We start from the raw sequence: 27,374 nt of genomic DNA, 5'->3' as shown, positions 1-27,374 counted from the left end.
CACCCCCCCAAAATGGAGGGGACCCAGTTGGTCTCACCTTGAGATACTGATACAGACAAATGGACATCCAGTTGGACAGCATTCTCTCCACCACAGTCTCTGACCTGGAAACAGAAGGTGGCCAGAAGGGCTCAGTACCCAGCCCTGAGCTGTGGCCACTGACAGGTGGGGAAGGCTGCTTGGGCTTGGCCAGTGTTGGACAGGAGTGGCCGGAGCTCAGTGGCCACCCCCGGTCTCACCATTTCTCAGCCTGGCTCCCTGAACCTCCCTAACCAACAAACACCTCAAAGATGTGTCAGCCTGGAATCCCCAGAGAAGGAGTGACTGCCCCGTCATGGGATGGAGCTGGACAGTGACCACAAACGCCTTGTCTAATCTCACCTGGGCTCTGGACACACAAGAAGATCCTTTTATGCCTTCCTACTGATTCTCTGTCCCACTCCCCACAGTTGATGTTTCAAACTTTCTCTCTTCCAGCCACCCACTGGGCCTTCAAAGCCCTCCTAGGCAAGCAGCTTGTCCCCTGAATGTTGTTCTCTCCCCACCCCTACCCTGTTCTCCCTCCCTCCTTCTCTCCTTCTCTTTCTCTCCTCTCTCTCTCTCTCCCTGTGTCTCTCTCCCCCTCCCTCTAGAGAGAATCTAGCCCCCCTTGGATTTTACAGAGGTAAACTGAGTGCCAAGTTAAGTGATTGCCCATAGTCACAGAATTGGTGAGCTCTGGTGCTGGGACTCTAACCCAGTCCTGAGGGCTCCTGACCTTAGTAAAGTCTTTCTCTCACACACACACACACACACACACAGACAGACACATGCACGGACACACACTGACACACACAGACATAGACACAGACACAGAGAGAGAGAGAGAGAGAGAGAGAGAGAGAGACACACACACACACACACACACACACACACACACACACGCACTCGCGCGCGCGCGCGGTCGTTCCCATCCATTGAAGATTATTTAAATGCTTCCTCTTTACAGGATGCATGTCCTTTGGCTTAGGGATGCAGAGGGCCGGTTCTCAGAGTCCAACAGGGCAGAGGGTGTGAGGGTGGGGGCCCTGAGAGGTCAGGCAGAAGGTGGCACTCGAATCAGTCTAAGATCTTAAGCTGGAAGGGACCTTTGAAGCCATCTAGGCTTCATCCTCAAGTAAGGAAACAGAGCCAAGAGAGGGGACTTATCCAAGGACATGTAGCTAGAAAGGGCAGAATGAGGCTGGGTCAGGTGGGGGAGGGGAAAATCAAGGGCATTTACAGGTTTTAAGCCTGGACACTGGGCTCTCAGCAGTTCCTCCTTGTCAGTCTGATAGCCACTAGCCCAGTGCCTGGCACACAGTAGGTGCTTAAGAAATGCTGACTGACTGATGGACTGACAGTCCCTTGGAACATCAGCTGTATTTTCTCACAGGCTCCTGAACCCCTAAAGACACAACCCCGGATTATCTTACAATGAACAGCTCTGGTGCCAGGCACCTGATCACACGGGATGAAAGGTGCATGGGGTTGCAGCCCCAGTATGTGTAGCTCAGACAGACACACAATGACAGTCTTCCCCACCAGGCATGTCGCACACAGCCTCACCAGGTCACACATGGCTCTGCACACACATGATGACCTCCTCACCAAAGCACATGCTCTGTGATGATATCCATGGATTCCCTCCCTCCCACAGCCCAGTGGCCTCCAGTACCTCCTCAGCATCAGCTTGGGGTTCTTGGCCCCCACATACTGGTCCATGAGCTCCAAGAAGAGTGTCCGCATGATGTCTGTATAGTACTCCAGCTTCCCGTGCAGAGCCACCGTCAGCAGGGACGCAAAGTAGACCTTGGCCCGGGCTGAGAATTCCCGCTGGTTCTCCAGTGTGTGGATGAACTGGGGGCAGGCAGAGCAGGGGCAGAGATGCCCATGACCTCACCCTTCAGGGACAAAACCTGCCTACAGGGCAGACTTTTCATGCCCACCCCAGTGCCCAGAGCTATGAAGAGTCCCATGGACAGAAGAGGCAGTGTGTCCCACTTGGGGCCTGTCACTACCTGGCTTTCTTTCAGGTCTTAGGAAGGTACAGGGCTATAGGGTTTGCCTGGAGTGAGGGGACTCTGTGCTCCCCCCCATTGGGTACCCCCTGAGGGCAGGGCCTGGGGCTGCTCATTCTCTGACCCCCCCAGACTGGGCGCCCCCTGAGGGCAGGGCCTGGGGCTGCTCCTTCTCTGACCCGCCCCCCCCAGACTGGGCACCCCCTGAGGGCAGGGCCTGGGGCTGCTCCTTCTCTGAACTCCCCCAGACTGGGAGCCCCCCAAGGGCAGGGCCTGGGGCTGCTCCTTCTCTGACCCCCCCCATTGGGAGCCCCCTGAAGGCAGGGCCTGGGGCTGTTCCTCCCCTGCCTCCATGCCCTCCCATGCCTCTGTAGCCACTCACATTGATGAGGAAGGATTTACTGTTCAGCAGGTTAGAGAACTGGTTGAGTGCCTGCTCTACCGTCTGCCTTCGAGACTCAGGGATGTCCAGCTTCCCTGTGATCATGACGTCTTTGTCGCCATCCTTGGAGGGCAGGAAGAAGACCCGGTCTGTGTAGGTCTTATAATCGAGCACAGGGATCCCGGCCTCGTGCACATCATTGGTCTGGTCTTCCATCTCAATCATCAGGTCTGGAGGAGTCGCCAGAGTCAGGCCAGGCTGGGGGGCCCCTGGGAGCTTACCGCCTGTCCCACCCGCTCATGTCCGAGCCATCTGGCGATGGTCACGTCCCACCCCCGCTGATCTTGCCTCCTCTGGCCTGCTCAGTGACTCAGTGCCCCTCCTCTGCCACCCCAGCCTCTCTCTACATGAAGTCTCATCTTTCTCCAGCAGAGCCTGCGTCCTCTCTCCTCTCTGCCACAGAGGTGCCAATGGACTTCTGGGCACTTGGGGAATGATCAGTAAATACCAGGCACTCAGCCACGGAGAGACCCTGTCCTGCCCTAGAAAAACCCCCTTCTTCCCAAGGAGTGAGTATCCACATCTAGCATCAATTCTGCTGGGGCTCCAGCAGAGGGGACAGAAGTGGGGGGGGGGCAGCTCTAAGGAAAGGGACCAGAAGGGCCTGAGTTGCTCCTGGATGGCCCCACAACAGCAGGGCATGTGAGGACAAGGCAGGAGAGGCAGCCCCAAGGGCTGAGCTAGTCAGGAATCTCCATCCCAACTTCCTCCACAGCACTCATCCATCCTGCGCCTGCCTAAGAGTTGACATCTCATGTTCCCTTGTTTTCAGTTGTGTCCAACTCTCTGTGACCCCATCTGGGGTTTTCTCAGCGGAGATACTGGAGGGGTTTGCCATTTCCTTCTCCAGATCATTTTACAGATGAGGAAACTGAGGCAGGCAGGGTTAAGTGACTTGCCCAGGGTCACACAGCTAGTAAGTGTCTGAGGCTGGGTTTAAACTTCCTGATTCCAGGCCCAGCTGCCTAGCGCTGACTTTACAATGCCCCTTGGCCCCAAGAACAAGCAGTCAGGAGACCTTTGCTGCTCCCCCCCCACCTGTGAACTCCTTCTTGCATCGGTCCCGGACACTTTCCTCCAGGCCTTCCAGCTGAGACTTAATCTTCTCATACTCGCGTTCGGCCTGTTGACTCTTGCGCCTTTGGGGAGAAGCCCAAGACGAGCTGGTCAGTGGCCCCCACCCCACATTCCTTCCTGACAGCAGAGAGGGAGGCTGAGGGGCTGGGAAGGGGCCCTACGGCCTAGAAGTGGATGAGGCTGGCATTGGGAGACACTAAGTGGCCGAGTCCCATCCCCTGCTGAGGCTCTGGCACTTTGGGGGGTGGTTCACTAGCAGTGCTCCCCACCCCTGTACCCCAGGCACAAGCCTAACGTTCAGTGGCCATGGAAGGCAAACAAAAGTCTCTGAGATTGTTTGTAGTTTGGGATCAGCTGTCTCAACAGCCCCCTGCCCCAAGGTGGATGATGGGGAGCTGGGGGTGCCCAGGAGCCCAAGGAAGAGGAAGAAAGGATGATTTGGGGGTGGGGATTGGGGTCTAAGCCTGGCTACGCCCAGGAACTGGGCTCAAGGGCATGTAGAAGGAACTGGGGCCAGCCCCAAGGCAGCCTGGGAATGGAGGAGGCTGGGGGGAGGGGCAAGCTTTACCAGTAGCAGTAGATGGAGAAGGCGATGATGGCCACCATGGGGATGATCACCAGGGGCAAGATGATGCTGAGGGGCATGTCACCCATGCGAGTGTCATACTCTACGCGGCCTAGGACCCACTCCCTGGCACCAAACTTTACCTGGACCATAAAGGACAGGCCTGCTTAGGACATAGGCCCTGCACATGTGGGCACGAGGTAGGTGTGCCCTGCCACACACCCAGCGGGGGTGGCCGGACATTACACATGTAAGCCTGCATTCATGAGATGGGATCACAAGATGGGTCAGCGTGGGTCCTGACACAGATCACAGACCAATGCATCCCCCGGCGGCCCATCCCGGAGGGACGGGGGCAGTGCTCTCTCTTCAAGGAGCCTTACTGGTCTGTACCACCAAGCCTTCCTGGCAATGGTGTGTGCCTCGCTAGTCTGAGTGTTCACCTCCTGCCATAAGGGGGCAGCACAGGGCCGGAGCTCCCTGAGGGCAGGCCCTGACTCACTTTTCTCACACAGTTAATGCAAATGGTAAATGTTACAAAGCATGCACCCGGGAGGTACATCTCAGCACAAACCACGGGTCTGGAGGGTGCTAGGTGCCCCATAGCCCCAGTCAGGCCCCCGTGTGCACCTAAAGACTGTTCTGAAAGCCCATTCACTTATACAGACAAGCGCCCAAGACTAGCCTGGTGTCACAGGGGTCTGCTTTTAAACAGGTAAGAATGACCTATAACCAGTGCACCAAGGGCTCACATTGCAAACACAGGAACCCAAAGTTGGGAGAACTCATTTGTCCCTTTGAAGAGTCTTCCTGCCCTCCCACCCCCTTGCCTAGACTTCCACCCCCATGATTCCTGGGTTCAGAAATCCCTTTGTTCAGAGTTTAAGCAAGGCCGGCCTTAGCCTGCCCTCTAAGTGCCCCTCAGGAGGAGGAATGCCGTACAGGTTCATCTGCTCCCAGCTGTCAGACACCCTCTGTACCACCTGAATGTCCCAGGCTGGGCCATGGAGGAGCTGGGCCACAGGAGGCTGGGCCGTGGGAGGGGCATCAGCCCGAGAATGGGCTTTCACCCTTTCAGCTATGAGTAACAAGCCAAGTGGAGTCCTCAGACACCTGTTCTAAGGAATGTACAATGAATACATCCCCTCCCTGTGTGTAAAGGGGCATTGCTGAAGCAACTCCCTTCAATGTCAAAGTCTGAAGGATGCAGTCAGAAGCATGAGTTGTTTCAAATGGTCCCAGCCTGGCATCCGAAGCCTCAGTATAGAAGGGACGGGCCTCCTGGCCACCCCACCTCCCCCCCCCCTCCCCCCGCCTCCCCCGTGCCAGTGCCTTCCTTCCTTTCCCCAAGTGAGCATGTGAGGGTGGGGAGTTAAGCCACTGATACCTTCAGATCACATGTCCCTCACTTCTCAGCCCCACCTCAGCAGCTGACTCTGTAGCCAGCTGGGAGCATCTGGGTGCCCCCCATGACTTACAATGAATTCAGGCAGGTTGTGGGTGGTATCCCGCTTCTGCCGCCGCTTGGGGGGTGGCTGTACCTCTGGGGGTTCACAGTACAGGTCTGTCTCAGTCAGTGTCTTCATGAAACATCGCTCAGCACCCACAAATGCCTCTGCCTCGTGGATGGTCATTGCCTTATTCAAATTGGTGCCCTGGGTGAAGGGGGATAGGTGAGAGAAGCAGGACAAAGTGGATAGTAGGTCAAGGAGGGCTTAGCCTTTTGCCCTACAATCCCTGAAGGCCCTGCTCTGCGGAGGGAGCTGACCATTGTATCCAACCCCAGTGGGCATGGGACATGGATGGATACCAGGAACCTGAAAACATGGCAGCTTGAAGGGCCTGGGAGAGCACCTTGGTCAAACCACATCTACAGATGACGAAGCTCAGGCCTGAGGCTTTCCTTGGCTGCCCCAGCCCACCTGGACCTCCGCCTCATCTAGGGCTTCATGGCTGCCCCATCCTGCCCCTTTCTGGCTGCTGTGTAAAGCCTCAGGGCCCCAGGGGTTGAACTACCTAAGGCCTGAGGCCTTCCTCGGCTGCCTCAGCCCCCCTCCTCCACCATCTAGGACTTCAAAGCTGTTAAAGTCAGTGCCCCATCAAGGCTGCCCCAAGGGGCCAGCTTCCTGAAGACAGGCCTCCATCTCCTCCTCACCCTGGCATGGATGAGCTTGTTGACCTGCTTCTTCACTCCATCAGTGAAGTTCTCAAAGGTGGGGTCTGGGACATACTCAAAGGCCCCCGCCTCCGTCTTCAGCAGGACCCGGTGGCCATCCATCTGGAGCAGTGTGGTGATGTTATAGGCCTCGGGCTCATCAGGGATTTGGGGGGATGAGAAGACGACTTTTGTGTCACTATAGCGGGTATACGTGGTCCCCACCACCTGTGGACCAAGACGGATGGTGTTACAAGGGATGGCAGCCCCTCCTTCCTTGGCCTGTGGGCCCCAGCAACTGGCTTTGGCTGCCCACCACTGTCAGATCTCTGGCTCTGAAGCAGGCTGGCCAAGCATCCTCGAAGTTGGCTATAAACTGAGTCTCTGTCAGCTGAACCCTCTTCTCCCAGACACAGGCTCCCACTCAGGTCCAGAACAGCCCTGGCTCCACTCCCCCCACCACTGGCGTCTGCTTTGTTTCTTCCCCCACCCCCACCATCCTTTCCATCAACAGTGAGTGCAGGCAGAAATTGCCATGCCCCCACTGGCTGTAGCAGAGGCCCTCTGAGTGGGGAAGGACACCCCTGCCCACCCCAAGGCACTCAGTCTAACTCGGATGGAAGCAGAGGCCCCTTCAAGCACATGTCAGACAAGCTGGCATGCTCCAATCTCTCACGTGGCATATACCCTCTACAACCTGAGCCTTGAGCTATCTCTCAGATGCTCCTTGGGACTCAGGCCTCCCTCCCTGGCTCAGTTTGTGTGAGGGGTGGGCATGGCTGGTAGAAGGGGGTGGGGAAGGCTAGGGAGCGACTGACCGTGGTGGCCCGGAGGGGGCTCTGAGCCTGCCTCTTCCTCCTCTTGCTCCAGGATCGGAGCGGCTCTGCAATGACGACCATTGAGAAGTTCTGGATCAGGTCAAATCCCTGGCCTGTGATGTTGATGTTTCGGCCTCCACTGGGGAAACCAAGGGCAAAGGGTTAACAGCACAGAGAGCACGTCTGCCTGCTGCCCACCAGCCCGTGGCAGCACACACCCTCACTTCCGGCTTCTTTTTCTCCCTCTAGGGTTTGGGAGGACATGGGGCAGCCTGGAAGTCCGGCTGGCCAGAGGAAGGGCTATCCAGCAAGCTAGTAATCACAAGCCCTCTGTGCTAGTGGGGCTCCCTACACACCGTGGTCCTCACTGACACGATGCCATTTAGAGACAAGCTTCAGACCCCTGCTATCCCAGGCAGGAAGGACCGGGGCCTCAAGTGCCCTGTGGAGGGAAGGGAGTCACCCTGACCTGTTCCTCGCTCCCTGGCTCAGACATTGGTCTGCCCACAGGCCAAGTGGCTTAGAGATCAGAGGCAGACTCTTGAGACTTCCACCCACCCACCCCAACATATGGGGGGCAGAAAGCTGAGCCTGGGGGACCACGCAGCAGTAAGCAACATTACACACTAAGTGCGTTAGAGAGGGCAGCCTAGTGAGGGTTGGCACTGTTTGGAAAACCGCAGAGCTGAGCCAGAGTGGGAGAGAAGGGGCAGGGAGAGGCCTGAGTCAGGCCTGGGGTTTTCCCAGAAGGTGCCCAAACCTGCCTCACTACATTCCTTCTGCCTTCCATCAGCAGTAGCAGGGAAAACACTGGTTTCTTGGGGACCCTTCCCTCCTGCCTCAGGCTTCCCACCCATCCCTGGCAGGGCCAAGGTCTGTGGAGGGGATATGGACAAGCCTGGAGGGTCTGGTCAGCTTTACTCTGGGATGACTGCATTTGGAGGGCAGGCTTGGGGGTAGGGGAGAATGGATCCATGTGTGTGTATGCATGTGTGTGCACATGTGTGTGTGTACACACAGGAGGGGCCTCCAAGTGGGTCTGTGTACCTCCACACAAGTTCGGGGCCCTGATTACCTGACGAAGCTCCTCAAGGGTTCAAAGGCCTTTAGCACAGGGTTCTCCCTGTAAGTGAAGGTGACTCGATTCCCTGCTGTCAAGGAGCTGCCATAGAAGACCTCAATGGGGACCTCCCCCAGGGCCTCATAGGGCCCTGTGACACATCGGATGTCTGGCCCAAATTCAATGCTGCAGGGAGAAGGAGAGGGTGGTCACTAGGCTAGCTGAGTAGCCTCCTCACCCTCTTCCTGGGTGCTTCCTGGGGCTCTGGGGTAGTGATACATACACCTCACAGGGCACACCCTTCTTGTAGTTGCCCAGGATCACCCGGATGTCCTCGGAGGAACCGGTGTCTAGGAAGGAGCCACTGATGACCAGGGTGGTCCCGCCAGCCTGGGGCCCCTGGGTGGGGTTCACCTCCATGGGTACTGGTTGCTGGGGAGGAGACAGGCCCAAGGCCCAAGTCAAGACTCTTGTCCCTGAGAACATTTGTCTGGGTTCTGCTGACCTACAGCTCCCTCAAAGCAGGGCACCATGGGGCGGGGGTGGGGGGGGGTGGGGAATCGCTGCTCAGTGGAGTTTCTTAGCAGTGTGTGAATGACTCAGTGGTTGAGTGTGAGGTGTTACCTGCCCTCTGCACTTGGCAATGGACACTCACATAGACAAAGAGACACAGACACAGAGACACAACACACAGAGACACAGAGACAGAGACACACAGACAATTCAACCCACATTTATTAAGTGCTTGCTGGGGGCTGAGAGCTGGGGAAGATACAGAGTTTTAAAAAGACATAGTACCTGCCCTCAAGGAGCTCACAGTCTAGAGGGAGAAGAGACACCAGCAGAGAACTCAGCAGGAAGCAACATTATATGGTAAAAACATTAGAAAGGGGCACCCACAGTGTGGGGGGCGGTGCACAGGTTCCCAGCTTGGGGTTCAGCCCTGGGACTTGGCTTTAAAGACTGGGGAATAGTTCATCAGATGAGGAGAAGAGGGGAGGGCATTCCTGGCACAGGGCACAGAGGGAGTAAACACACCAAAGGAGAGTACAAGATGTCACACATCTCAAGTGGAGAGAGTTGTCCAGTTTCACTGGAGCAGAGAGCATGGAGAGAAGTAGAATGAGATGGGGCTAGGAAGGCAGAGGGGCACCAAGCTGTGGAAGGCCTTGAATGCAAGCCAGGAGGCTGAAGATTACTCAGGAAGTAATAGGGAGCCACAGAAGATGAAAGGCAGAGACAGCTCCCTCCTTCCTGCAGTGATCAAACCTCGGCCATGCGCTCAGACCCGGGCCAAAGGCTTCCTGAGTCTCCAGCCTGGCTCCCTGAGCTGCCGCTCCGATCGAAACAGATGCCGCACATCTGGGCTCCATTGTGTGTCTCCCACAACGTCCCTTCCTCCCCCCAAAGCCAGGTTAAGCTCAAGCAGCCCCCGGGCCCGCAGGGCCGGCCCCTCACTCACCTGGTAGGTGAACTGGACGTGGGGAGGTGACTGGCCCAGTTTGCCGTTGATATCCACCTCAATCCCCCCCGTGAGGGCTTCCTCGGAAGGATCGACCTTGCACACAATCCTGGGGGGCAGAGGGGCATGGTCACAGATCCCACACCTTCTCTCCTCGCCACATATTCCCTTGGTGCTTCTAGCCTAATGGTTCCATAAGGGAAAGCCAGGTCCCTTGGCTCAGCCCCGATGCCCCTCCTGGGGTCTACATAGGCACCTTAGGTCATTTCAGCTCGCACTAGGGATGCAGAAGTGGCTTGGCAGAATAGAGAGAAAGCTGGCCTGGGAGTTCTGCCTCTGATATGCTGGCTGTGTGAGCTCAGGTGAATGGCCTAACCTCTCTGTACCCTCAAACAACACACAAGATTAAAAATCACATACATACATACATATTATATATGTGTGTGTGTGTATGTATATGTATTTTTATGTATTTCCCATCTGCAGGAGTACAAGGAGTTTTCATACTGGAACTTCCCTATGCCAAGGCACAGGGGGTACAAAGACAAAACAAATAGTGCCTGCCAGAAGGAGCTCAGAGTACAGACACACAGGGCTAAGTACAAAGGTTGCTGAGGGACAGAGAAGAAATCCAGGGAGGCTTCTCTGAGGAGGTGGTGGTGCCTGAGAGGCAAGCCTAGGGCCAGAGAGCTGTTGCAGCCTGGCTTAGCTGTGTGTTCCCATCAAGGGATAAGGGGGCCTCCCTCCTCCCCTACCACCCCAGGAAACAAGCGTGATAGACTTCGGGGACACTGTGGCCTCCTGCTTTGGCCTCAGGCCCATAGCAGGGCTGGCAGAGGGGCTCAGTGCCATCCTGTTACCTGGTAGACACAGAGTATTGGGCCTTCTGAAAATCGCAGTTCTTGCCAGCCACTGTGATCCTCTTGACGTCATCAGCTTGGATGCCCAGGTTAGATCCCAGGATGGTGACCTGGATGCCACCGCCCAGGGGGCCCGTCTCAGGTTTAATCTGGAGACAAACATCCAGAACAGTGAAAAGTAGGGAGGCCTCAGGTGCCAATGCAGAGAGGAGTGAGCTGGGGGTTCTAGTGCCCCTCACCTGCTTCCCTTTCCCCCCAATGTCTCTAAGAACAACCATGCCCATCACTTGTGTGCCCATGTCTGCATGCACGCTTGAGCGCGCGCGCGCACACACACACACACATACACACACACACTCGTGCGTGAATTCACAGCCCTCTGGTTCACCTACCACCACATAACTCTTGGAAGCCAGGGAGGGCGGGGGCTGGGGCTCTGGCTCCAGGAGCCAATCAGGAGCCAATTCCTTCCTGCCCCCTGGGGCCCCCACCCCTGAGCAGGCCTGTAGTAGTGAGGAGACCCATGCAAAGAGGGCATGATGGCCAAAGTCCCAGCACCTCCCACCCATGGCCACCTCCTTCCTCAGGATCATACAAGTAGGGAAGCTGTAGTCAGAGTGTCTGAGAACCACCACACTGAGATGTGTGTATGCATGTGTGCACTCATGTGCATAGACCCAGACCAAGAGGGAACACTTAGAAAACAGGCATGTGGCAAGCCCAAGGCCAGGGTCATTCCCCACCCCCCTGCCCCCGCCCCCCCAGACAGTATGTGTGTGGGGATGGGGGGCAGCAGGCCAGGGGCTTCACCTTGGTGATGACAGGGGGTGGGCACTCGGTGGTGATGTTGCTGCACAGGGCCTCATACACACACTGATTCCGGCCCCCACACCACACACAGTGGTAGTCGGGATTGGCAGCGTTGGCGGCCAGGCAGAGGCTACAGTCGCTGCGCCCAAAGGAGCAGTTGTACAGGGTCACTGTGGAAGGAAGAGTGTTTGGGAGGGAAGAAGAGCTCTGGTTGAAGCACCTGACCCGACCTGCTCCCTTCCTCCCAATCCAGGGCCTGCATCCCCCTCTTCCCAGGCCCCACCCCATCCATGCAGCCCCCAGCCCCCTCCTCCCAGGCCCCACCCATCCTGGGCCCTCAAGCTCCTGGTCCATGAAGGCCTCACCCTCCAGTTTGCTGTCGATATTCTTCCCATAAGATTTGACGTACAAGTTCAGAGGCAGCGTCTCGTTCCCATCATAGGATAACTGAGAAATGAGACAGGGGCCAGGAGGCCCAGTGGCTACGAGCTGCCGGGCTCCTGCCCCTGGGGTGGCCCCTGGTAGCTCACAGCCCCAGGGGCACTGGCCTAGGCCGGAGGCTGGCAGAGCGCTCCCAACACATAAGGAACTGATAGATGCTCCCTACCATGGCCGCAGGGATACATTGTATCCCTAAACAGGGCTACAAAGCCTGGCTAGATAGCTACATTATATCACACTTTGCTCCACTTGCTACACTGTGTCCATGCAGGCAGGGCCCAGCCATTCCCTCCTCTCCCTCCTTCACTGGTCCCTTAACTCCTTACTGCCCCCAGCCCTGGCTCTCTGGGTCCTTTCCCAGTTTCTCCTAATGAAAAGACATCCCCTCCCCTCCTCTGCCCTCCAAACTGGCTCCCTCCTCTCCTTGGCCTTTCCTCCACAGAGTCCAAGGTCACCTACCTCCCCACCTACTAAGTGTGGTCCCACTGAGCCCCACGGCTTATCCATCATCCCTCAGGCCCAGGCTCCCCATCTACCCCTGGCCAGCCTGATCTGGCCATACCTTGGGGGTGGTGAAGGTGAAGGTGCCAGACTCCCCGGTTCTCACTGGCTCCTCAAATTTCAGCTTCTCGCTGCCCACGTGCAGGGAGGACATCTGGTGGGTAGGGGAGGTAAGGGAGATATCTGACATTCAGATACCAGTGCTGAGGCCCAAGCCCCTGGGGAGGGAGAAGGGGGCAAGGAGCTCTCGGGGGCCCCTCACCCTCACCCAGCCCCCTCAGATGGGGCCTAATCCAAGGCCCAGGGCTATGGCAGCCTGAGGTGTACACTGGACTCCAGGGCTCCCAGGGGAGCTTCCACAGAGAAGACAGACCCAAAGGGGCCATGGGTAATGCCAGCCTTCTTTATGGATACATTTCCATCACTCAGTCAGAGTCTGCTAACTTCTTCATCTCCCATCCCATCTCCAGCTCCCAAGTCTTTGCACAGGCAGCCTCATGGGCCTACAATGCCATCCCTCCTCATCTATGCCGCTTGGAACCCGACCCCCCATCAGAGCACAGCTACCTCTAAGGAGCCTTTCCTTATTCCCTCCTGGGTGCTAGCCCTCGCTGACTTGACTTCTCATCTCTTCTCTTTCTAAATTGCTTTGTGGACTCTGTCTTATGGTATGCCATAAGACTCTGTCTTATGGTATCACTGAGGAGAGTGGAAGCTCTTTGAAGGTAAGGAGTTTTTGCTTTTTTCTTTGTCCCTTCAGGGCCTGACACATAGTAGGTGATTAATATATATTTGTTAGCCTGAATCAAATATAATGTGTCAGCTGCCTTGGATAAGGCACGTATGTGCACTACAGGGCAGACTTCCTGGAGAAGGCAGCATTTTGGTGGGAAAACCAGGAGCAAAGGCCTGGAGGCTGGAGAATACAGCATATGAGGCAGAAGAGATCAATGCAGAGGTAAGTGTGGGGCTGGTTGCAGTGGTAAGTGTGTAGATACTGTGGGTGGGGGGCTCCTGACTGTGGAAGGCCCTAAACCCTGCCTTGGAGGGGAATGCCACGGTCAGAGCACTCCCAAGGGTCTTAGGGAGGAGGCCTCAGCAGCTGCAGGGATGATGGATGGGAATGGAGCTAGGCCTGTGGAGGGGCTGAGGCGCTGCCCCAGGGTGGTGGCCAGAATAGGTGGTGCTGCCAGAATAGGAGGTAAGTGAGAGAGCCCAGGCATTCCCTGCAGGAGGCTTGGCCCACTTACAGGAACCTAGCTTGCAGTAGTAGGACCTATCCGTGTGCTGTCTCTTCTGGCAGACTGGTAGCAATTTAAGCACGGGGGCTAGCGCCGGAGCTCTTTGGCAGAAGCCAGCCTGGGGCTGGCCCTTAATAAACCTCCAGTGAATGGGAGGGATATTCTAAATCCTACTCATCCTTTGGGGTCTGGGCAGGGTTGAGTGTTGGAAGGGACACTCCTAAATATACAGCAGAGCCGTCTGTGTGGGTGTGTGTGTGTGCGTGCGCGCACACACATGTGCATATGTTGGGGGGCTGCCAGGAGGGGCCCACTGAGGTTGCAGCACTCACTTACCTTCCCTGGATCAAGGTTCTTCCCCTCAAAGTTCACAGAAGTCTCATGGTTCATGGGAATGACCAATGGACTGGGGTTCAGGAACTGGGGACAATTCTCTTCCTGTTGAGAGAGCCGGCAGCCCCAGTGAGCGAACAGGGCTTACCTGCTACACAGGCCTCTGGGGCACCTCCTGCTGCCTTGTCCCCAGGGGAAGGGACACAAAACCACTCCGGGTGGATTTGGGGATCACAGAGTCATAGGCTTGGAACTGGGAGGGACCGCCAAGGTCATCTGGGCCAACTCTTCAGTTTCCAGAGGCCCAGGGAGGACAAGGCCACAGATCCTCCAGGCTCAAGCCCAGGGCTCTGTTCAGATTATCAATGGGTTTTTCTTTTCCAAGAGGTGCCCACACCTGCCTCATGGCTGCTGAGATAGAGGGATTTCAAAGCCACATGGGAGGCCATTAGGCAGACCAGTAGAGAGCTGAAGGTAGATTTCCATGATTTCCCCACTTTGGACCCTCCCCTAAGGCAGGGCCTGGCCCCTACTCCCTGTAACATCAGGGTCACTCCCTGTCTGCCCTTGGCCGTGGGTACGCCCTATCCTTGTACACTTCTTCTATGTACAGGATGTCCTACACTGCTAATGTCCATACCAGGCCATGAGGCTGTGGGGCATGATCTTCACATGGATGCAGAGGTGGGGGCCCAGAGTGTCTATGACAGGCTGTGGGCTTGAGTCCCAGCTGCCAGTTCCAGAGATTCTCCTCACCTGCAGCACTGCCCCACCCCACCCATCCGGCCTAGCCCTGCCCTTACCATGTGGGACTTGATGATGCCTTCCTCAGGGTTGGCAGAAGACTCTCGGCACTCATGGTACCTCAGGTCCCACTGGCAGTTCCAGCGATTACTGGCACAAGAGATGCACCTGAAGAGTGGGGAGAAGGCAGGTGAGGGAGCCACCCATGGGTGCTGCCCTAGGCAACCTCAGGCCAGCTGGGCCCCCCTGGGGCCCAGGCAGGTTCAGGATGGGAGCTCACTGGCACCAGGCTCTGGATACTTACGGCACATTTTCTGCCAGGCTCATGGCCTCCTTGCAGTCATAGAATGGATACATGTGAGAGGTCAAGAACACAGGAGTCCGCAGGAAGGTGAGCACAATCTGGACCTCCACGTGGTCTGCAGGAGGATGGCAGAAAGGCTTTTGGTGAGCAGCAACCCCCCCCCCACGCACCTGCACACCCACTTCTGGTCCTGTTTCCTCACCTGTAAGAAGGGGGGCTATGCTAGATTGGCCCTAAGACCCCCTTCTGCTCAACCAACCAAGCAGTATTTATGAGGCAGCTGGTAGGGGCCAGGCCAAGGCCACAAGGAGCCCTGTCCTCAGGGAGCTTCCATCTGAGTGGAGGGAAGCCACACATTCACAGATAATTAACTACAAAAGAAATGTGTGTGTGTGTGGGGGTAGACTTGCCACTGCCAGCTGGGTACCCTGGAAAGGGTTTCCTCAAAGACCCAGCAGGGGTTGAACTTTAAAGAGAGCTAGGGATTTTAAGAGGCAGAGGAGAGTGTGGAGGGCATTCCAGGTGGAGGAAGGGGTGGGGGAGGCCAGGACAGAGGTGGAGAGAGGGGCTGGGACAAAGGTGTGGAGGTGGGGGGAAGCGGGGGAGATGGGGAGGCCAGGACAGAGGTGTGGAGAGGGGCTGGGACAAAGGTGTGGAGGTGGGGGGAGGTGGGGGAGATGGGGAGGCCAGGACAGAGGTGTGGAGAGGGGCTGGGACAAAGGTGTGGAGGTGGGGGGAGGTGGGGGAGATGGGGAGGCCAGGACAGAAGTGTGGAGGTGGGTGGGGGTGGGGGAGCTGACAGTGACCCTGGAAATCATGACTCTGTGCTCTCTGGACACTTCTCTAGCCTCCTGGCTAGCAGCCCAAAAGCTCCCTCTCCCAGTGAGTGTGCCAGGTGCTGCCAGTGAGTGGGTGGGTGACCCATGGGAGCCCAGCTATCCCACTGGGCAGGGAGGTCTAAGGCCTACAAAAGCCTTCCTCCCAATGATGGCAGGGGCAGACAGTGCTGGATCCTTTGGCCAGTTTCAGAGATGGGGAAACAGGTTCAGGGTCACGCAGTTTGGAAAAGGGAGCTGGATTTGAACCCTGCTCTCTCTCCATTGCAGGTCAAGGGAGTTTTCCAGGAGACACTCCACCCCTTCTCTGACATCCCCATCAGGGGCCCTTTGTATCCGAGTGCTCCAGGTGCCTTAGAGGCCCCAGGTTTACCAGGAACTTGCTGTGTGACCTTGGTCACGTGCTTTCTGCTCTCAACCTCAATCGCCTCCTCTGTCCAGTGGACAGTCAGATCTCCAAGGGACTTTCCCTCTTTAAATCCTACATTTACCGTGAGACTTTTCTGGGCCTCAGTCTCCTCGTCTGTGAAATGGAAGTTATCCTCGAGTAACTTCTGTCGACTTTGGGTGGGAGTTAGTGACTCATTCTCAGGCTGGGTGGTGCGGGGGCTGACAACGTGGGCCTTGGATTGGCCAGTCACAGAGCTGGCTCTGGAAGGCCCAGGCCACGCAGGGGTTTGAGACTTAGAGGAGGGTTTGAGGTTCCACCTGTCCTGTCTTGTATGTATGTATGTATGTATGTATGTGTACGCATGCACACGCCCCCCCCCCCCCCACCCCACACTAACAGAGCAGAATGGGAGTTCCTTGAGGGCGGGGACTATATTTGCTTTGGCTTTGAATCCCCAGCAGAGCCCACTACATAGTAAGAGTATGTGGAGTGACTCTAAGTTCTATAGTGTGAGTATATTTACACCCATTTTACAGATGAAGCAACATTCAGAGGTTTGAACTGACAGCTTAAGGGCCAGAGATAGAACTCAAACCCAGGCGTTTTCTGACAAGTCCAGGGCTCTCCTCACTGTCTCAGAGGCTCTTGACAGCCCTCAGATGTCCAGGCCTGGCCAGCTCACACAAGGTGGGGCCTGCCCCCATCTCCCCCCGGGCTCTCCTAGTTTTCTGGCTGACTCCACAAAGGTAGTTATCAGATCCTGTCTCAGGTGAGCCGCTCAAAGCCCAGAGGCCTCAGATTTCAGCCCCAAGGGCCCTTGCTGACGTTCCCTCAGAGCCTGGGGGCAGCAGCTCCTTACTTCTGTGGGATGAGGTCCTGCCAGGTGCCCAGGCCTGGCACACCTCTCAGGTCCCTGTCCTGGAGTGACTTGCCACCCTCCAGCAGCCCTGGCCTCTCCCCTACCACCCTTCCCACCAAGGGCTCCCAAGAATTCAGGGCACAGGTGTGGCCCAGTGGTCTGGCTACCTCAGCAACGGCCTGATTTCTGTCTCCCCGGGGAAGGAAGGCCTGCCAGGTGACCCTGGGACACATCCCTCTGGGAGAGGTGGCCCTCCCTGCCCTTCCATCTCCCTCCCCCTCTCGGCCCTCCCTTTCTCCTCATCCTTTCTTCTTTCTCGCCGTCATTCACTGTGGCTCTTTCAGTCACCCCCGATCACTCTGTCCGTCCATGCCATCTCTTGGCTTAATGATGCCGTCCTAGGAAACTCCCTCTTTGGGGAAGAGATAGGCCCCTGACCTTGGCCTGGAGGTGTTGGGGGGATGCTGCTGGGCGAGTTACAGATGATGGTCTCTCCTTCCACCTGGGCAGGGTGTGCCGGCGAGTCTCCAAAGCTACACTGAAGGTCATCATTCATTGTCAGAGCTGGGAGTGGGCTGACTGTCAAATGCACCTGGAAACACATGATAGACACCCACAGGTAGACAGGGAGGTGAGGAAGATGAGGGAAGTAAGGGTGGTGAGCTCATACCCAGGGAACACAAGTACACACAGGGACACATGAAGATACAGACACATACACACATCTCACTCCATGCCAATACCAGCCAAACCATTCCCCGGTGTTTGAAAGGCAACTGAGCGGGAGACAGGCCAGGAATGAAGCCCTCCCCAGAAAGCTTTTGTCTCACACTGTGTGGGTACCCCCATCTCCAAGAAGCCAGCCCTGATTGCTCCCGCCCACCTTCCACCACATCCTCACTCCCTACCCTTCCCTAACTCTCTTCCTGGGTCCTCTCATCCAGGGTCCTCGTACCTTGCCCTGAGCCCGACGGCTCATGTTCTGGGGGTGGGCACTGGTGATGGCTACACAGGTGTTCCCCCGACTCCAGAGCCAATGATTCTCTTCCTCTGCCCTCAGGCAGTCGACCTTCCTGGTGCAGCTGGTAGGGAAGCTGGGTGTTAGGGGCCCCAGGGCAGGACCAAACTATGCCCCCTTTCCTTAAACCAGAGGTTCCCTGAAAACAAGGCTGTGTCTCCCCTCAGGCCCAGTACTCCCCTAGGACAGACCTGGCCTCCATACTAAGAATGGGGACTCTCCTGAGGGCAAGCCCAGCCCATGATGAGGGCTGAGGGAGGCCACAGCCCCTAGAGGACTCAGATTGGGGGCCCCTTTAGGACGCCTCCCCTCCTTCTCTGATGCCCACATCTGGTCCCTGTGGCCACCTGCCCAGGCCCCCCAGGCGTCCCCAGCCCTGCCTCCCTGTAGCCTGGCCCCAATACAGTTACTCACCGTCCTTCAAGCACACACCAGCCACAGTAGGGGTCCCGAGAATTCTGGCATTGCTCACAGGTTAAGTAACTTAGACAGTCCTGAACAGGAAGCCGGAAAACCTAGAGAAAGTCCAAGGGGGTGATGTGGTGGGTGGGAGGCCCCAAGACCTCTAGCCTGGGGATGAGGAAGGAAGCCAAGAAGCTTCTCAAGGTCCCCACCAATACCTTGGGGCATGAAATGTGTCGTCCCTGCTGGATTCTGGCTCTGGACAACCACCCAGCCCACATAGCATCCTTACTCCAGACACCTCCCACCTTGAAACTTGCTCTAGACAACCCCTCCCCCCAGCACCCTGGTGCTAGATCCCCCCCAACCATGGTTGTAGACACACACACATCCCATAGCACCCTGGCTCTAGATTCTCTCCTCCCACCCCTAGTAGCACACTGGCTTTGGTCTAGCTTCTGGATGGTGCAGCTCAGCATGCTCCTGGCCACAGCTGGCTCCCATTTGGGGCTGGGTTCTAAGCTGGACACAGATTCTAGATCTGTTTGTCCACTCCACATATCACTTCCCTCTCTAGAACCCATCAGCAGAGTGACCCAGGGGTCTGGAGGTCAAGCCCTCATGCTAAGGCAATTCTACACCTTCATTTCTGACCCTTCCCCTACACTCCCAGAGCCACAGGCCCTGTCTGCACCCTTTGTGGCTATTTTCTGGACTGGCTGATCACTTCCTAAAGGGCTTCCCTACTTCTGCTGTCACAGGGCCCAGGACGCATGCGCCTCCACCCTCAGATGACAGGGACTCTCAGAAAAGGGACGGATTGTATCTCTCAAAGTCTCCCCTCTCTGGTCCAGCCTTCCCAGATCAATCCACATCAATTCTATTAAAGAACCTCACCTGACTTCTCCCACTGCCTGCCAAACAGCATTGAAGCTCCCTCATTTTGGCATTCAAAGCCCAAACCCAGGGGTGGGGAACCTGCAGCCTCAAGGCCACATGTAGCCCTCTAGGTCCTCAAGTGCAGCCCTTTGACTGAATTCAAACTTCACAGAACAAATCCCCTTAATAACAGGATTTGTTCTGTAAAACTTGGACTCAGTCAAAAGGCCACACATACAAAAGTACTTAGAGGGCAGCATGTGGCCTTGAGGCTACAAGTTCCCCACCCCTGTGGCCTAAATGAGCTATCTCCTTTTTATGGCTCTGTGTGCCAACCCACTTGGATACTGGCTGGTCTCTGATTTCTGCTTATCTACCAGGAGGGCAGGGTCCAGGGCTCCCCACATTAGGAGCCAGGCACAGGGCCAGGAGCACCAGCCTCCACGCCTAGTCCACGGGTGCATCCCAAAGGCCCAAGCCCTCCCTTCAGTCAGCTGCCCCCAGGCAGCTCGCCCACCCTCTGGCCCCATCCCAGCCACAGCTTGGGCCCATGTCCTAGGAGGGAGCTGAAGCTTGTGAAAAGTGAGAAACAAGCAAAAATTGGGTCAGAAGATCTGGCTTCTGCTCCATGACCTCCTCCCTTCCTGTGGACCACTGCCTACTCATTCCTGGGGGGCTGGTGAGGGGACGACTCTAAGTCAGCCCCCTATGTCCAGGTCTGGTATTCCCACTCACAACCAGCTCCCTAGGGGTCTCCTGCTCCCAGAAACAGTGAGGTGAGTGCCCTGCACATTGGCATGTGATTGAAATATCATTACCATCCCCCCACCTCCGCCCTCAGCGCCGGGTATCCTGGCCATTTTCCAGGTAAACCCTGATCCCCCAGTGAATCTGGCTGCTGCCTGCCCCACCCCCACAAAGGCCCCATGGGTACCAGAGAGGTGAGCTGACCCAGATTCCTGGCTACCCTGCTATCTCCAAAGCAGGAGAGGGAGAAAGGGTGATGGCGGGGAGAGACTGATAGATAGATAGATGGAGAGAGAGAGAGAGAGAGAGAGAGAGAGAGAGAGAGAGAGAGACAGAGGAGGGAAAGAAGAGAAACAGACAGATGGACAGAGAGAAAAGAGAGAAGAGAGAGAGAGACAGACAAAGAGAGACAGACAGGCAGATGGATGGACAGAGAAAGAGACAGAGAGAAAAAGGGAGGGAGGGAGACAGACGGACAGATGGATGGATGGACAGAGAGGGAGAGAGGAGAGACAGACAGAGAAAGAGAGACAGACATACAGATGGATGGACAGAGAGACAGAGACAGAGAGAGGGAGGGAGGGAGACAGACAGAGACAGAGAGAGAGAAAAAGACAGGAGGGAAAGAAGACAGACAGACACAGACAGACAGATGGACGGACAGAGAGGGAGAGAGACAGCGCCAGAGAAAGATCAGAAGATAAGAGAAGGGAAAGAGACAAAGACAGGGAGGATGACACACACACACAGCCACAGCCTCTTACCAGGTGCCCACTGTGCTGGAGGCAGAGAGGGAGAAGAGACAGGCAAAGACAGAGACACAGGGAGGGTGGGAGGTATTCACAGGCAGTTCCATAGCAACGCAGGACTCCCAGGACAAGGAATGAGGAAGGAGCATGAGCTCCACTCTGGCCACTGTGCCAGGAATCCCTTAGCCACCCACCCCTCAGGGAGCCTGCAGGCCTCGGAGCTCCCCCCACCCCAGCTCTGGCCCTCTGCCTCTGCCCTTGGTCTAAGCCCAATCTTCTCACAACCTGGAAGGTCCCTGAGGCCAGGGCCTAGGGCTCCTCCTCTGTCATCCCCCACTTCCCTCCTCACAGAGACAGAATGGATTTTGGTGCTAACAAGGAACTCAGCTCCAGGCCCTTTGGATGCTTCTGCAGCCTGGGCTCTGGGCTTGGGCTGGTTGCTGCCACTGGCTGGGCCCACTACCTTGTCCTGGGTCATAACGTAGAGATTTGTCCCATTGGCGGACAGCAGTAGGTCTCTCTCGATGCGTTTGTTAAGCTCCACGAGGATGGAACCGTATTCCTTGGACTCCCCATCGTCAGCCGTCAGAAACACCTGAGTAGAGGGGCAGGCCAGGGGTTTGAGGAGCTGGCCATGGAGGGAGGCCCCCTTTTGGGGCTGAACCCTTCTGAGATGTCTTCAGGAACCACACTCCGCTACCCCCAGTTGGGACAGAGCAGGGCATCCTCCCCTAGGGGAATGCCCTGCCCCAGGTCATGATCAGTGTACTGAGAGGAAGCCCCAGGCCTGTGGGCTCCAGAGGACAGGTTCCTCACTACTAGACTACCCCCTGGGATGTACCCTGTTCATGGCCACAGACCCTGGGGCAACAGAGCAGACATGGGGAGGAGGGAGGCCACACACCTGACAGGCCTTCCCAGGCTCACCTTGAGGATGCGGCCGTCGGAGGTCCCCAGTAAGACCACGGTGTGCCCGTTTTCAGTCGTCACCGTCACCGCTGTCAGATTCAGGCCGTCTCTCTGCAGCGCAGCAGTGCCCACCAGCCCATCCCGGTTCCCCAGGGGGTAGGGCAGGTGCTCAGAGCCACAGCGGAAACTCTGGCTGGCCATCTGCAGACCAGGGAGGGGTGAGATCCCTGGCCACTATTCTTCCCTGACCTCTGTGGCTGCCTGCCCTCCCCAACATGCCACATCCCTAGGCCTGGAGAGGGGCCTAAGCCGACCTCAGTAATGAGCTCAGCCCTAGTCCCGTCTTCTCGTCTAGCTCTCTCCCATGCAATCCTATGCCACTCGTGAATTTTGTGGGTTATCCCTGTTACTCTGAAAGCTCCCCACCATGGCAGGGCTCTGTACACAGCAGGTGCTGACTAAGTGCACTTGTTTTCCCTTAAGGTTTATTGAATGAATAACTCAACACAACATCTGTCACTTGGCCAGTCTTCCAGACACGGCCCACAGCCCCCAAGAGGGGGCAGCCCTTTCCTGGGAGGGTGATGGTGGCCCCTCAGAGCTCCTGCTCCCCCTGGCCTCCGCTGCCAGTCTTCCCAACCCTGCTTCTTCTCCCCGTAGACAGACTCACCGGCCCGTGGCTCGCACACTGGACATCACCGTGGAAGGGCTTGTAGAAGGTCTGGGAGCCACTGCCCTGGGCGCCCGTATAACACTTGTTCCTGTTCTCCTCCATTTTCTGGTGGATGTCGTCCAAGGAGAAGAGGCACAGGGCAGAGCGGGGGTTGTCACTGGTGCTCTTACTATCTTTGCCAAAGACTGCAAAGAGTACCTGGCTGGCCCCAGGTGTGGCCCCCAGGGCGGCCACAAAGGCCGCGTGGCAGATGCTGTACACCTCCCCTGAGCTGCTGTGGCACTCCAGGTCCATCTCAAAGTAGGAGTAGTAGAAGGGGTCCTGCTTGCACATGCGTGCCACCAGGGTGCGGTTCTTGGCCGGCTGTTTGTCCTGCTGGTTAAAGATGAAGAAGACGTAGTCGCCATCCTCAAACACAGCCACAAACTGCTGGGTGTTTGCCGAGAGGTAGCCTGCCTTGAAGGCTGTGTGGTCCGTGTAGGCCTCAAAGGCCTCCTTGCCATCCTTGCGGTCCAGCAGGCGCGTGCTGATGATGATCCCATTGTCGTGGGGGCCGTTGCCTTTGCCCACAAAGAGCACACGCTCGGCAGGCCCACTGTCATCGTCCCCTTTGCCCACGCTGGTCACCAGCCCCACTGTGGACACCCGCTCATCGTTGCTGGCCACAAAGGACTTTTCGCCGCTGCTGTCCTCGTAGAAGATGCGGTGTGAGATGTTGCCAAGCTCCCTCAGGGCACAGATGCCCTTGAACAGGCTGCCACACTCCACCAGCCGCCCACCCGGCCGATCCAGCAGGAGCAGCTTGTTGACGTTGTCTGTGTTCACAGCCTCTTGACACTGGCTCTGCTCGATGGGGGGTGTGCATTTTTTGTTGTCCAGCGCAGGCCCTGTGTTCACCATGTGGACCAGCTGGAGGTCAGCAGTGAGCTGGTAGAGGGCATTCACAGCCCCCAGGTACACAGTCCCTGACACGTCATCGACCACCAGATGGTTCAACTCTGTCTTACTGCGGAAGAATTCCAGCTTCCTGGGCCTCGAGCTGTGGCCCATGTGCCACAAGGAGCTCCATAGGGTCAGCGCCCACACCCAGGACACCATCCTGCTCCTCAGGACCCTGTGAGGAAAGGAGTGAGGGTTGGTCAGTGCTCACCCCAAGCTTTGAGTTGAGGGCCACATCGCTCCTCCCCTTCCTGATTCTGCCCCCTTCAGACTGGCAGCTCCCTGAGGTCAGAGCTATGACCCCTTCTAACTCCCCAGAAGTCACCCTCTGTGCTCAGGCCCTGGAAACACAGGGTCTTGGCAGAGCTAGGCCAGACCCCACAGTCTCTGCCTGACATGAGCCAGGCCAAGCCCAGAACAAAGGAATAAAGGTCCACCTCAGAGCTCCTGGCTGCCCTCTCACCCCCTGTCAAAAGCTGTGACCACTCTACAAGTACAAGACCCTCCCTGCCTGGCACTGGGGAGAGGAAACAGGATCTCGGCCCCTTTGGGAAGACAGAATCTCGGCTACTCTTCCTTGTCCAAGGTCTCACCATGGCCTGTCCTAAGGGATAGTCACTGCTACTCCCAGATCTCTGAGGATGGTGGTATAGGGAGGCTGCAGAGACTCAGAGTGGAAAGTAGAAAAGGAGGCCTCAGACCTCCTTTCCCCCAGCCCCAGGGTCTGCTGCCAGCTGATCCTGTTTGAGGATTTGTCACAAGCACCCCTCCCCCATCTCCCTAGCTTTCTCCAACCTTCCCAGGGTGCCGAGTTTGTGTGTAAGAGAGATTATCAACCTGTTTATGGGGGAGGGGACAACAGGGCAAGAGACAGGACTTGGGTTAGACCTGATGACCGGAGGTCAGAATCCAGCTCAGAACCTGCATTCCTGAGATGGTCAGCACCCGGAGGGGCCAAGAGGCAGGCTCGGAGAGCTGAGAGCAGTGCCATATGGACGCACACCCTCATGGCCCTGTGCAAATGCAGGTACAGACATGCAAACACACAGAGAGATATATGCCAACACACGTGCAGACATGCCAAAACACACACACACATACACATGTCCACACACACAGAGACATTGGCACACACACACATATGGGCCTATGCAAACACATGCACAGACATGCCAAAACACACATACATACACACATACAGACCTATGCAAACACACACACATACACATGTCCACACACGGACGGACACACACACACAGACACACACACAGACATTGGCACATATACACATATGGACCTATGCAAACACATGCACAGACACGCCAAAACACACACATGTACACATGCCCACACACACATGCCCACATATGGACCTATGCAAACACACACACATACCCATGCCCACACACAGACACACATAGACACACACACACACACGGACATTGGCACATACACACATATGGACCTATGCAAACACACGTATGCATGTGCACACACAGAGACATTGGCACAACACACATATGGACCCATGCAAACACACGCACAGACATGCCAAAACACACACGTGTACACATGCCCCCCCACACGCACATATATGGACCTATGCAAACACACACATACACACGCCCACACACACACAGAGACATTGGCACATACACACATATGGACCTATGCAAATGCACACACGGACCTGCCAATACACACACATGGACCTATGCAAATACAGGTATGGACATGCCAACACACACACACACACACAGAAGAGCTAGCATTTACGTGGCACTTTACAAATAGTATCTCATTTGGTCTTCACAACAACCCCTATTCCCAGTTGACAGATCAGAAAACTAAGGCAGGCTGAGATTAAGTGACTTGCCCAGGGTCACAGAGCTACTGAGTGTCTGATAGCATATATGAACTCACGTCTTCCTGACTCCGGGGCAGCTAGGTGGTTCAGTGGATAAAGCGCCAGACCTGGAGCCAGGAAGACTCCTCTTTCTTAGTTCAAATCTCGCCTCAGACATTTACTAGCTCTGTGACCCCAGAAACGCCACCCCAATTTTCCTCGTCTGTACAATGAGCTGGAGAAGGAAATGGCAAACAGCTCCAGTATCCTTGCCAAGAACATCCCCAATGGGGTCACGGAGAGTTGGACATGAACAACAACAAACTTCCTGACTCCAGGTCCAGGCTTCTCTCAGTGTGGCGCCCCTTGGCTGTCTCTGCCACACGTGAACACAGACACACATGGCGCACACAGAAGGATAATCCCAGTCCACAGAGGAGGAGACCGAGGGTTGATCAGAGATAGTTGGTCAATGACTGAGGCCTCGGGCATTTACTACCCTGGGCCAGTCACTTCATCCTATTTATTTATTTGCCTCAGTTTCTTCATCTGTCAAATGAGCTGGAAGAGGAAATGGCAAACCACTCCAGCATCTTCGACAAGAAAACCCCAAATAAGGGCGCAAAGGGTCAGACGCGACTGAAATGAGTCAACAGCAAGGACTGAGGCAAGATTTAGGCCCAGATGCCTCCTGTTGTGATCAGACGCAGTCAGACAGCCCACGAGAGCTTGGGAACATAAGGCACGCCCATGGATACACACACAGATCCCCCACCACAGGTGTGCAGGAAGCTCCAAAGGCCCTGATGGAAGCACACTAGGGTCCACAGATGTTCACCTCCTCCCAAGCCCGCCAGGCCACCCACAGAAGCCTCAGGAGCCCTGTGGTCCTCTGCTCCCTTTCTGGGGTATTTAAGGCTAAGGCGTTAATAGACTCAGTGCCCCAGGAATTGGGAGCCCCACTTCCCTGAGTAGCTGCTCACCTGAGGCCAGGTTCTTACAGGCCCTCACACGCCTACCGCCACCACTGGGGACACACTATTTATAATCCCCCAGTAGAGCCCCAGGAGGCCCCCCTGCTCTGTCCCCCAGAGGCAATCACATGGTGGTGTGCTGAGCCACAGACAGCCCCCATTCTGTACCCATGGCCATAGTCTCAGGGACACAAGATTGTACATGTACATGTGGGCATCACGTGTCCATGTCTGCATCTGTACACGTACGAATTCACAGAGAGGCTGCAACCGGGTCTCTTGTACTTAGGGCAGGCTTGGGGCTCATTGACTTACAAATCTGCTCCTTTGGAAACATTTCATTCTCCTCCCTTCCTGGCTCCAAGGCTTCCCAGGGCTCATTGAAAATTCTGTATCTGATCAGCCCCCTGGGGTGGGGGGAGGGACTGCTCTGGAGATGCCGCCCCCTCCATCCCCTCTTTGTTCCTGAGACCCTTTCAGTGCCCCCCAATGGGGGGGAGAAGACATGGGTGGGGAGAGGTGTGAAAGAGAGTGAGAGACACAGGGTCCCACTCGCCCCCCCCCAAGCTGGCACATGTGTGATTATGTTATGTGGGGGGAGAGACAAGAACCTAAAGACAGAGACAAAGAGACAGCACAGCACATTTTACAAGGTACTGCTACTTCCTGGCCATGAGATGGTGTGCGTGTGTATGTATGCGCACATCTCTGTGTGTATGCATATATGTGTGTGTATGCATGTGTGTACTAGACCCTAGGAAGGACAATGACCATGGCCATGCACATGTGGTCCCTCGTGCTCATAACTGACATCCCTCTCAGCCCTAGAACAGCCTGCTCTTCCACGATGAGGGGCCTGGGCCATGAGGGAAGGGAAAATCCAAGCCCCATGACCAGGACTCTGGAAAGAAGAAGCTGAGAATTTAATCAGCTGCTTAAGCCGTCTCCAGCCCAGGCAGAGAAAGAGGCCAGAAGACCCTAGCTCATTTGGAATCTTCCTGAATGCCTCCTTTCCCTCTCTCTGTCTTAGACTAAGAGCCTCCAGCCCAGATCCCTCCTCCAGGACTGAACCACCTCCATCCCCCTTGCCTGGCCCCTCACAGAAAGTGGGAGGACAAGCCACTCCACCCCGGAGCCAACTAGAGGCCCAGAAAAGAGTGGATGGGGAGGGGGGCCAGGAGCCCAGAAGAAGGAGGTGGTGGAGACTCCATTTCCAGCCACGGGTGGCTGGAGGATGGGGGCACATGTGGTGAGAAGCCCCAGTTCTGTCCAGTCACTGGCCCTGGGGCCCTCAGTCCTG

The 27,374-nt window shown here is 56.3% G+C and overlaps 1 protein-coding gene across 4 annotated transcripts in view; it reads right to left on the bottom strand.

Moving 5' to 3' along the window:
- PLXNB2 (plexin B2) overlaps positions 1–27,374 on the bottom strand; it is a 94,845-nt gene that overhangs the window by 8,807 nt on the left and 58,664 nt on the right. For 3 of the 4 annotated variants that reach the window (XM_036762132.1, XM_036762133.1, XM_036762134.1), the window contains 24 exons: positions 22,313–23,429; positions 21,661–21,843; positions 21,197–21,328; positions 18,371–18,471; positions 17,894–18,020; positions 17,377–17,530; positions 14,853–14,967; positions 14,608–14,716; positions 13,808–13,909; positions 12,292–12,384; positions 11,654–11,735; positions 11,289–11,458; positions 10,479–10,627; positions 9,619–9,727; positions 8,440–8,588; positions 8,172–8,342; positions 7,097–7,235; positions 6,279–6,506; positions 5,602–5,778; positions 4,127–4,266; positions 3,520–3,620; positions 2,422–2,651; positions 1,697–1,878; positions 38–104 (listed from right to left, as the gene is read on the bottom strand). In XM_036762132.1, the coding sequence (XP_036618027.1) occupies positions 38–104; positions 1,697–1,878; positions 2,422–2,651; positions 3,520–3,620; positions 4,127–4,266; positions 5,602–5,778; positions 6,279–6,506; positions 7,097–7,235; positions 8,172–8,342; positions 8,440–8,588; positions 9,619–9,727; positions 10,479–10,627; positions 11,289–11,458; positions 11,654–11,735; positions 12,292–12,384; positions 13,808–13,909; positions 14,608–14,716; positions 14,853–14,967; positions 17,377–17,530; positions 17,894–18,020; positions 18,371–18,471; positions 21,197–21,328; positions 21,661–21,843; positions 22,313–23,429 (4,327 nt within the window). Of the gene's footprint in view, positions 1–37; positions 105–1,696; positions 1,879–2,421; positions 2,652–3,519; positions 3,621–4,126; positions 4,267–5,601; positions 5,779–6,278; positions 6,507–7,096; positions 7,236–8,171; positions 8,343–8,439; positions 8,589–9,618; positions 9,728–10,478; positions 10,628–11,288; positions 11,459–11,653; positions 11,736–12,291; positions 12,385–13,807; positions 13,910–14,607; positions 14,717–14,852; positions 14,968–17,376; positions 17,531–17,893; positions 18,021–18,370; positions 18,472–21,196; positions 21,329–21,660; positions 21,844–22,312; positions 23,430–25,177; positions 25,198–27,374 lie in introns of those variants that run through there. The other variant, XM_036762135.1, reaches the window with a different exon arrangement.

The sequence above is a fragment of the Trichosurus vulpecula genome, chromosome 5 (assembly GCF_011100635.1).
Source record: "Trichosurus vulpecula isolate mTriVul1 chromosome 5, mTriVul1.pri, whole genome shotgun sequence".
Classification (NCBI taxonomy): domain Eukaryota; kingdom Metazoa; phylum Chordata; class Mammalia; order Diprotodontia; family Phalangeridae; genus Trichosurus; species Trichosurus vulpecula.
Note: the sequence above shows the minus strand (reverse complement) of the source record. Positions and strands in the feature narration are given on the sequence as shown.